Genomic DNA, 11408 nt, shown 5'->3' with positions numbered 1-11408 from the left:
CTCTATTGAAGCAAGTCTTAAGGTCAAATCTTACCTACGGAAAAGATGTCCCTCCTAAGAACTTTGTCTTACAGGTCATATTTTTTTTTAATATTTTATTTATTTATTTGACAGAGAGAGAGAGATCACAAGTAGGCAGAGAGGCAGGCAGAGAGAGAGAGGAGGAAGCAGGCTCCCTGCTGAGCAGAGAGCCTGGATGCGGGGCTCCATCCCAGGACCCTGAGATCATGACCTGAGCCGAAGGCAGCGGCTTAACCCACTGAGCCACCCAGGGGCCTTTATAGGTCATATTTTTTTAAAACAATAAGTTCTTCTAGCTTTCCATTACTCAGGTGTATTGTCCTTCAGGCTTCTACTTCTTTGGTATCCCAATGCTACTCATGATTTCTCTGCTATAACCAATACATTTAGAACCTCATCCTCTAGGCCGTATGTGCTTTTTTTTTTTTTTTTTAAAAGATTTTATTTATTTATTTGACAGGCAGAGTTCACAAGTAGGCAGAGAGGCAGGCAAGAGAGAGAGAGAGGTGGAAGCAGGCTCCCTGCCGAGCAGAGAACCCAATGCGGGGCTCAATCCCAGGACCCCGGGATCATGACCCGAGCCGAAGGCAGAGGCTTTAACCCGCTGAGCCACCCAGGAGCCCCCTATTTGCTTTTTTGAGGTAAGTACTGACACGCAACAAAAACCTTCAGTCTTATTAGATATTTCAAACAGTAGATACAAGAGTGGCCAATAAATGCACACAAAAGGATGCTCAACATCATTAGTTATCATGGAAATGCCATTTAAAACACAATGAGGGGGTTGCCGGGGTGGCTTAGTCAGCTAAGTGTCTGACTTTTGGTTTCACCTCGGGTCCTGATTTCATGGGTTGTGGGAACCAGCACAATGTCAGGCTCTGAGCTCAGTCTGGAGTCTGCTTGAGGATTCTCTCCCTCTGCCCCTTCCCCCACTCATGCATGCACATGCTATCTCTATCTCTCAAATAAATAAATCTTTAAAAAATAAAAAGGCACAGTGAGCACCTGGCTCAATCAGTATTGCATCCAACTTGGATCTCAGGGTCATGAGTTCAAGCCCCATATTGGGCATGTAGCCTATTAAAACAACAACAACAACAACAAACCACAATGAGACCTTGCAACTAAGCAATAGAATAGCTAAAATTAGAAAGATTGACAGTACAGGCTGAGGGTGGGGGAGGGAAAAAAAGATTGACAGTATGAAGTGTTGGTGAGAACATAAGAGTACCAGGACTCTCCAATACTGTTTGTGGGAATGTAAAATGAAATGACCTCTGTTGAAGACAGTTTAGCAGTTTCAAATAGGGTAAAATATAAACATAACGACTGACTGAGGAATTCTACTCCTGGGAATATACCCAAAAGAAAACCATATGCCCAAAGCACTCTAAGTGAAAGAGCCATACACAAATGAATAAATACTGTATGATTCCTTTTTGCAAAATTCCAGGACATACAAGCTAATCTACAGTGACCGAAACCAGGTGTGGTAGGAGAGGTTATAGTTAACCTCTATAAAGGGCCATGAGGAACGCTCTCAAGTGATGGAAATATTCTGCATCTTACTTGTCATGGTAGTTACAGGGGTATCACCTTTTAAAATTCAACTGTAGACTAAGTGTAATTTATTATATATAAATTAAATCAGTAAAATTGATAAAACGACATCAAGCTGTGCACTTTAGATTTATGCTGTTTGGGTGCATGGTGGTTCAGTTGGTTCAGCGTCCAACTCTTGGTTTTGGTTCAGGTCATGATCTCAGGGTCCTGAGACAGAGCCCCATGTGGGGTTCTGTGCTCAGTGTAAAGTCTGCTTGGGTTTCTCTCCCTCTGCCCCTCCCCCTGCTCATGCACACTATCTCTCTTTCTCTTTCTCTCTCAAACAAAATCTTTGGGGTAAAAAAGATTTATGCTCTTTATATAATTGAGAAAGAGAGAAGCTGCTGCTCATTTGTAAGAACTAGCCTGGTACTGTCAACGAGATCTTGTTTTAAGTTCACATAACATCAGCAGCAGGTAGACAACTCTGTGATCCTGATGGATCAAGAACAAGGTCACCCTGTAATCATATCTAAATACAGATAAAACATGAACATTATTCAAGCCACAAAATGCTAAACACCCCTGGACACTATCAATGACTGCTACTTCTTTACCAATTACAATTTTAGCCTTCCTTTAGTCTTCCCTCCTTATGGATAAAATTAAGATACGCAGTTAAAGAATTGCCCTGATTCCTGAGAACATCCAATCCAGAACAAAGCTCCACTTCCTTAAACCTTCTCTAAATCAATAACCACAAACCCAATATTGTATGTCCCCTTTGCTACAATGAGCAGTAAACCCAACTTGTCTTGACTACAAGGAATGTTCCTAGTGGTACTTAGCTGGAAGACACACATTTTACTATATAAAACCTCAAAAATGTTAGTATGAAGATAAGCAGGGTGTTTTTTAGGGTTCATGTTTTGGGGAAGAAAGTTTTGAACTGACCACAAGCTAATTTAGATTTAACACTAAGGAAGATGTTCCTTTTTCACTTAAAGCCTTAAGATCACCTGTGACAGTGTCTTTTAGTTCAATCAGTGAAAGGAGGGAACGACTAATTACTTTTCATTTTTGCTGTAAGTCATTAACAGATTATTTCAGGCTGAATAGTCAGTCCTTTATTCTCTAAAAATTCAACAATTCCCTTAATATAATGTGTCATTTGTGAGTTCTAAATGAACTCTAAAGATCCCCCTATCCTGGAATGAATGCAGTTATGGTTTAGAAATGAAAGCAAAACCCATTATACGAAATAGGTAAATTAGCACAGGTGATCATTTTTTTTTTAATTCATAAGGGATGAGTCATCTGAGGAATCTCCTTAATTCCATGAACAATGTATTATACAGATGTCAACTGTATTTGAATTTTAAAAGAATATATTACACATTTACAATAGCCAAAAACTGGAAACAAAAGAGGTAAATGTGTAAATAACTGAGAGGTGAAAAATCAATGTAATTATAGTATCCACCCAGTTTTCTATGTTGTCACTTAAATTTTTAATATGGCCTGTCACGTCAATTATTTCTCTTATAGTGTTACTTTTTTAAAAAAAAAGATAGTATTTTTTTTTAAGTTTTTATTTATTTCTTTGACAGAGAAACACAGCGAGAGAGAGAACACAAGTAAAGGGGAGTGGTGAGGGAGCAGCAGGCTTCCCGCTGAGCAGGAAGCCCGATGTGGGGCACGATTCCAGGACCCTGGAATCATGACCTGAGCGGAAGGCAGACACTTAATGACTGAGCCACCCAGGTGCCCCTAAAGATTGTATTTTTAAATAACCTGTACACCCAGTGTGGGGCTTGAATTTACAACCCCAAGTTCGAGAATTGCATGCTCTACCAACTGAGCCAGTGAGGTGCCCCTTTAACAGTTTCAGTTTGGTTCAATTTCACCCATTAGCTCACCTCTTCCATTGGAGTAGGGCATTATCTTGAATTTTTCCTGGATTCTTCTCATATAACTGAATGAAAAACAAGGAGTGGGAGTTGGGGTGGGAGTGGGAATAAATTGCAATGTAATCATCATATCTCTTTGGAAAGGGCTGAACTGCCCTGTGATTAAAATAGTAAAGTCCTGGGTCATTGCATTTATGTGAGAGTGGTAGATGGGGAGAGAAAGCCATTTGCCTCTGCACATGTGTACTAATATGTTAAGTAAGAACCAATATAAAATGATCCAACTTACCTTTATACTAATAAAAAAATTACATTTTTCTCTTACCTAAGTTTGTTTTCATTTCTTCATTCCCAATCACAGAATAGTACATCCTTTAAGAGTATAAAACTTACAAAGAAATATTATAAAGGAGAAATCTATCATATTGCAACTGAACTATTACAACATTTTGTTACTTTCTAATTTGCAGCCACCTTCATAAATGTCAGACATTCACAGTACTAAAATTTTAGTTTTTTCTTATCTGGTGCTGTGGTAAAATAATTACCACATTATGATATTTATAAGTGAAAATTTTAGTTTTCAAATGTTCTACTATTTAAATGAACATCTTTAGGAACATGATTTGCATTGGTTCCTTTAGATAAAGGGAAAAAAATTCTTCTATTTACAAAGTATCTTTTACTAAATTCCTTGCTATTGAAAATACACAGAAAGGGGGAACTTGGGTGACTCAGTCAGTTAAGGATCCAGCTCTTGATTTCAGCTCAGGCCATTATCTCAGGGTTGTGGGATTGAATCCCCAAGTCAGGTTCCACATCAGGCATGGAGCCTGGTTGGGGTTCACCCTCTCCCCTTTACTCTGCCCCTCCCCCACCCACTGTGTGCATTTGCTCTCTCAAAAATAGATTCTTACCTGCGATTGTTTTTCTCTATTTCATGAGTAAAAAGACATATAAAACACAGCACATAAAAAAAGATATTTTTCAATAGTTTTAGATCCTACATATTGTCAATTAGAAAAATTAGAGAGATCTATCACTATTTTGCGTAACTTGGAAATCTGGGGCACCTCGGTGGCTCAGAGGGTTAAGCCTCTGCCTTCAGCTCAGGTCATGATCTCAGGGTCCTGGGATGGAGCCCCACGATGGGTTCTCTGCTCAGCAGGGAGCCTGCTTCCCCATCTCTATCTGCCTGCGTCTCTGCCTACATGTGATGTGTCAAATAAATTCAATCTTTTAAAAAAATCTATAGTCATATGTACCATGTGTGTACATTATAGATACTACTTGCACTTATTGCCTCTGCAGACACAGGGAGAACAGGACTGAAGGGGTAAAGAGAAGGCTTTACCTATTTCTGAAATGATTTGCTTCTTTTATAAACATCTTTTTAAAGAGTGTATTTATTTACTCAAGAGAGAAAGAGCACGTGAAAGCAGGGGAAGGAGCAGCAGGAGAGGGACAGACTCTACCCTAAGTGCAGAGCCCGATGTGGGGCGCAATCCCACAACTGTGATATCATGACCTGGTCTGAAATCAAGAGTGGGATGCTTAACTGACTGAGCCACCTAGGCACCCCTTTTTTAAATAAAATTTTAATAAAAAACAATTAGATGCCTAATTATAGGCAGCAGTTACACCGGTGCTACTGTTCTCCTGAATTATTCTTAGTAGAAAATTTAAAAGCATAAAACAGAAAAAAATTTGTAAAAATTAGGAGTAAAAGACAATTTAGGAACAAAACCAAAACAGTAGATATCAAACATCAATAATTATTTAAAACAGGGATGGCCTGTTGCTTGTCTGTGTAAATTGTTTTTTTTTTTTTTAATATTTTATTTATTTGACAGAGAGATCACACGTAGGCAGAGAGGCAGGCAGAAATAGAGAGGGGGAACCAGGCTCCCCGCTGAGCAGAGCCTAATGGGGGCTCAATTCCAGGACCCTGAGATCAGGACCTGAGCTGAAGGAAGAGGCTTAACCCACTGAGCCACCCAGGCGCCCATGTGTAAATTTTTTTTTTTTTAATTGGAACACAGCCATGCCCATTTTCTTACACTCAGGATTTCTCAGTGTCAGTACTTAATGACATTTTGGACCAGATAATTCTGTTGGGAGGGGCTGTACTGTGCTTTGCAGGGTGTTCAGAGCATCTCTGGCTTTATCTACTAGATGCCAGCGGCACTCTCCCTCAAAGTGACAACCAAAAATGTTTCTGGACACTGCCCAATGTCTCCTGAGGTTAGGAGGAGGAAAGGCAAAATTACCCCTGGTTGAGGACCACTGGTTTATGTATTTTTTCATATTACAAAGGCAGAGTAGAGACTCTAAGACCACAAAGCCTAAAATATTTACTATCCGGCCCTTCACAGAAAAAGTCTGTTGATTTCTTTTGTCATTAGAAAAGGCAGAAAATACATGCTAGGCTAAGAAAACCAACAGCAAAGTATATGACAAAACAAAATTCCTATAAACTGCTTTAAAAACGACTCCAATTTAACAAAGGGAATACATAAAAACAAGCAATTCAGAGAAATAAAATTCAAATAACTCTTAGGCATGATACATACTCAACCTGACAATTAAGAAAATGCAAATTAAAGGTACTCTCTTTTCTTCAATTTAACAAAAGTTTCAGTCCTTGCTAAAATTGGTGGGAATGCACGTAATTGCTAGATTAATGTCGAACTTAAGAAAATAAGGCATTATCCACTGCATTTGAAATATACTATGCTGTGGGGTACCTGGCTGGCTCAGTGGGTTAAAGCCTCTGCCTTTGCTCGGGTCGTGATCCCAGGGTCCTAGGATCGAGCCCCACATTGGGCACTCTGTTCAGCAGGGAGCATGCATCCTCATCTCTCTACCTGCCTCTCTGCCTACTTGTGATCTGTCAAATAAATAAAATCTTTTTTAAAAAAAGGAAGAAAGAAATATACTATGCTGTAACGCAAGGGATCCAACTGGAGGGAATCTACCCACTCAGCAAAAATATAAACACCAACATGAAACAGTACATGAGTAGTAAAATTGTACAATTGTCTGTAAAATAATAAACCTGAACTTTCACTGGTAGAAGATTGGGTACATATATTATGCTGTCTTTATGATGAATGAGTCTAAAGCTAAAAAGTTACACCTGTAGGTACTGACTGGAAGGAAGACCAGTTATGGTATGTTACCAAGTGAGAAAAGGTGACTGCACTTCAATGTAAGCACAATTCCATTTCAACCATGCTAAACACACACATATACACCACCACCACCACCACCAAAACAAACTTTCTAAACATGGGCATGCTTCTTGAGTATGGCAGAAAGTATCGAAGGCTATTGGTATTGGCAATTCAGAGAATAAGTGTAGTTTTTTTTTTTTTTTTATTTCATTTATGATCTCTACACCCAGTGTGGGTCTTGAACTCATGACCCCAAGATCAAGAATTGCATGCTCTTTGGGCTGCCTGAGTGGCTCAGTTGGTTAAACATCTGCCTTAGGCTCAGTTCATGATCCTGGGGTCCTCAGCAGGGAGTCTGCTTCTTCTCATCCCTCTGAACCTCTGGCTCTTGCTTGTTCTCGCTCTCAAACAAATAGAACAAAAAAAGTTGCATGACCTTCAGACTGAGCCAGTCAAGCACCCCGACAGGTTTTTAAAAAAATCTTTACAATACACCTTTTTTTTTTTTGGTAAAACATGTTCTATAAAATTAGAATACAACTTTTAAGTCTTGAGAACTTTTTTAATTGGTTCTTACTTTACTCAGAAAAATACTCTTTCAAGATTTCAGCCATGCTTTAAAGAGCTGAATATACAAACCCACAATACAATGCTGAATGTAAAAAGCATATAAAAACCATTTCCCATGTCTTACTAAAGCAAAGTAGAATATATGTGTACCCATTTAAAAAATATTTAATAATGCTCTTCCACATTTTCAGATATAGTATAAAAAGTTGAATATAAACATTTCCTCATCTTACTAAATTAAAGGTGTACACACACACACACATATATTTTTTCCCCAGGACTCAGGTCTATCATAAAAAATTGAGTATAAACTTAAAAGAGATACGAAGTTTGTTATTTTACTCAAAATTCAGGGGCAGGGCAGCTCTGCATCGTTTCCTCAGTTCAACAACGTCAAGGATGCAGGTAATTCCAATCTATCCTGCTTATCAATCGCAGCCTTTCACCCCTCCGGTAGCAAAATGGCCACAATTCCGGTATCACACAGACATACAGACATGCATCCTGTATATGAGAGGACTATTTCCTCCTATTTTGTTGGGCAAGAAAATTTAACCTGAAGCCTACTTGCAGAATTTTGTTCAGATCTTGTATGGCTAGGACTGTTACACATGCCCAGATGCAAAGCAAACTAGGAGAGCAAGACCTAGACTTTAGATGAGCAGCGGGCAGTCCTGGCAAAGGGAGAATGGCTAACACCACCAGATAGGCAACCAACAGTGTCTGTCACAACAATATTGCCTTTTTTCTTTAAAACTCCTTTTTTTAGTTACATTTCCTCTCATTCATGATGCTTGAGGGTTTTTTCCTCCCACCTCAGGAAGTTTTCAAGGATTGTTGTTGTTGTTGCTTTGTTTTTGGCTTTGCTCTTAACTGGTTAGAGCTTTTCTACACACTAGAGCTGACTGCTTATTCATTCACTCTCTCATTCCTCAGATTTCAACAAGTGTTTCCAGGGAACCTATTAGAACACACTGTGCACCAAGTACAGTGCACTGACAATGAATTGTGGCCATTAACTGTCCATATTTTCTACACATATTAAAAGAAGTTAATTTTCCTAAGGATAGCTCTATTGCATCCTACAACTTTCAACATGGAGTTGTTTGTCATTCACTCCAAACTGTAACTTGCCTTGATTTTCTTTCCCCTAGTGAGGCAAGAGGGCAAGGTGAACAAAAAGTTTGGTTTTCAATTATTCTCCAGAAGGAATTACCTGACATTCAAAAGATGATAGAAGATGCTCCCATAGTCATGGTACACATAAAAGCCTTCCTCTCATATGATCTCTATCCACAAATATGAAAATAAATAGAAGCAGCTATTTAACTCACTTTCAATATGAGCCACACAATATTCTATGGGATATAATGTAATTATTTAATCTTATAATGCTAATAAGATGGTGCTAACATTAATTTATAACTGAGAAAGTTTAGATCTAGTTAAGTAATTTGCCCTAAAAGGCAAGTAAGACTGAGCATTGCTTAAATCCTTTACCACTCTGCCTCAGTTTAAGCTAATTTTAGAGGAAAAGCTTGCAAATATTTAAGATCTGAGTGGGATGGAAGAATCAGCTGCATTTTTAACATTACTGCAGTCTTCCTCAAGTATGAAGTGAGATGAGTAATTTGTTAGCTAAAACAAATTGGTCTCCTATATTTATGATATTTATATTATAAATCCTCTTGATTTCCCCCAGGCCAAATGACCTTGATGTTGTGAATTGTTGGTATGACAGTCTCTGACACATTAACTGCCTTCCAAAGCCTTCCCACTTTCCTTACATTCAAGGAGTTTTTTCACTTTTATATCAATTGAACCTTGATATCTAATAAATTTTGAAACATAAATAGAACCCTCTCAATCCCTAACATTTATAAAGTATATCAACATTAACACATGTCAAATAAATTATGGCCCTCAAATAAAGGCCCTGTATCCACAGTGTTAGCTCCGATATTAAGTTATTTTCAAAGGCTATCCCACATTCCTTAAAATCACAGGGGTTTTCGTGTTTTACTAGTTTGACTTTGCAGAGGTCCATAAAATTTTGAGCCTTCCCACTCCACTTCATTCACTCCTCTTTCCTGTGTGAATTCTTTGATGTTTACTAAGGTGTGAACCACGAATAAAGGCCTTCCCACATTGCTTGCATTTGTAAGGTTTCTCACCAGTATGAATTTTCAGGTGTCGATTAAGTTCTGAGCCACGACCAAAGGCTTTTTCACATTCCTTACACTTATAGGGCTTTTCACCACTATGACTTCTCTCATGATGAGTAAGTTCTGACTTTCGAATAAAGGCCTTCCCACATTCCTTACATTTATGGGGTCTCTCACCAGTGTGAACTTTTTGATGTCGAATAAGTTCTGTGCTACAAGTAAAGGCCATTTTACATTCCTTACATTTATAGGGTTTCTCACCAGTGTGAGCTCTCTGATGTCGAGTAAGTTCCGAGCCACGACGAAAGGCCTTCCCACATTCTTTACATTTATATGGTTTCTCACCAGTATGAACACTCTGATGTCGAATAAGATGGGAATCAGAGATAAAAGCTTTCCCACATTCCTTACATTTATGAGGTTTCTCACCAGTATGAATTCTTTGATGTAGACTCAGTTGTGAGGCACAACTATATACCTTTCCACACTCCTTACATTCATAGCGTCTCTCACCAGTATGAATTATCTGATGAAGACTAAGTTGCGTGTCGTAACGGAAAGCTTTCCCACATTCCTTACATTTATGGGGTTTCTCACCAGTATGGATTCTCTGATGTCGAAGAAGATGTGAGGGACGGGTAAAGGCTTTCCCACATTCCTTACATTCATAGTATTTCTCATCAGTATGAATTCTCTGATGTAAACTAAGTTGTGAGGTAGACGGAAAGGCCTTCCCACACTCCTTACATTTATAGGGTTTCTCACCTATGTGGATCTTTTGATGTTTCCTAAGTTGTGAGTTAGAATGAAAGGCTTTCCCACATTCCTTACATTTATAAGGTTTCTCACTAGTATTAATGCTCTGAGGTTTAGTTGTTTCAGAGCCATGGATAACAGCACATTTCTTATTTTCTTTACTTTTTTTGCTTTCATGAATTCTCTGATGCTTAATCAAGTCTGACTTACTACTAAAGGCTTTCCCACATTCTCCACATTTAGAGTCTTTTTCCTTATTACGATTTCTTTCATGTTGAATATGGTGTGACGGGCACCTGGAAGTTTCCTTACATCTCTTGCATTCGTAGGTTTTCACTCTGGTGTGAACTGTCTGAGGCACTGTATGAACTGTGTTCTGAGTGGAAGTGAACCTTTCCTCAGAAGTTATAACAGGTTGTCTGAAATGTCCCTCCTGTTGTTTCTCCAAGTGGCATTTGATTTCTCTGCTATTTCCAAACCTAGTGCACTCAAGGTCGGAGCTTGTGAGTCTTTTTATCTCCAGGTGCAATGATTTAATTTCATAACTGTGCTCCTTTGGACATAAATTCTTGGTTTCTCTTCTGGACTCCCAATCTGTAAGGTAACAAGAAAATAGGAGGTATTTTCATGTGGCAGGAGAAGGGAAGTTCTAAGGTAGAAATGACAAACTATAAATAGTGAATAATTTAAATAACTCTTAACACAGCACTGAAGTTTGGCAGGGTGAGCGGGGGGGGGGGGGAGAGCCCAGGGTCAAGGGTCAGGGGAGAAGAGAATAGAGAATATGAGGGGACCTTGTGAAGGAAGTAGTTCTTCACCTCTGGTGAAAATCAGAATCAGTTGAGGAACATTACAAATACGATGTCCAGGAACCACCTAAGACCAACGAAATGAGAATCTAAAGGAGGAAGACATTAATTACATCTAACAGCAAGCAAGTCTTCTCATCTCTAGCTTCAAAATATATCCGGATCTTGACTACTTCTCTCTACCAGTATCTCTACTACCTTGTCCAAAGCCATCTCTCACCAGGTTAACACACTTTCTTAACAGGTCTCTCTACTTTCCCTGCTGCCCTCCTAATATCCCATACCTAACACAGTGGCAAGAGTGTTCATGTTAAGTTAGATTAAGCCTTTTGTCTGCCTCAAAGTCTCCACTGGATTTCCCTCTTTGGCCAAGTAAAAGTCCAAGTCCCTATGTGGTCTATAAAACCCTCCCTGAACTTGTCCCCTTGTCCCACACTACTCTCTTTGTGGTCTTAACTG

The 11408-nt window shown here is 39.0% G+C and overlaps 1 protein-coding gene across 1 annotated transcript in view; it reads right to left on the bottom strand.

Annotated features, from left to right (window-relative positions):
* Positions 1-4650: 4650 nt before the first annotated feature.
* The window catches only part of ZNF568 (zinc finger protein 568), a 136312-nt gene continuing 129554 nt past the window's right edge, over positions 4651-11408 (bottom strand). The window contains exon 8 of the mRNA XM_059382887.1: positions 4651-10470. Within this exon, the coding sequence (XP_059238870.1) occupies positions 9293-10470 (1178 nt within the window). The 3' untranslated portion in view covers positions 4651-9292. The remainder of the gene's footprint in view (positions 10471-11408) is intronic.

Source organism: Mustela nigripes, chromosome 17, assembly GCF_022355385.1.
Source record: "Mustela nigripes isolate SB6536 chromosome 17, MUSNIG.SB6536, whole genome shotgun sequence".
Lineage (NCBI taxonomy): Eukaryota > Metazoa > Chordata > Mammalia > Carnivora > Mustelidae > Mustela > Mustela nigripes.
Note: the sequence above shows the minus strand (reverse complement) of the source record. Positions and strands in the feature narration are given on the sequence as shown.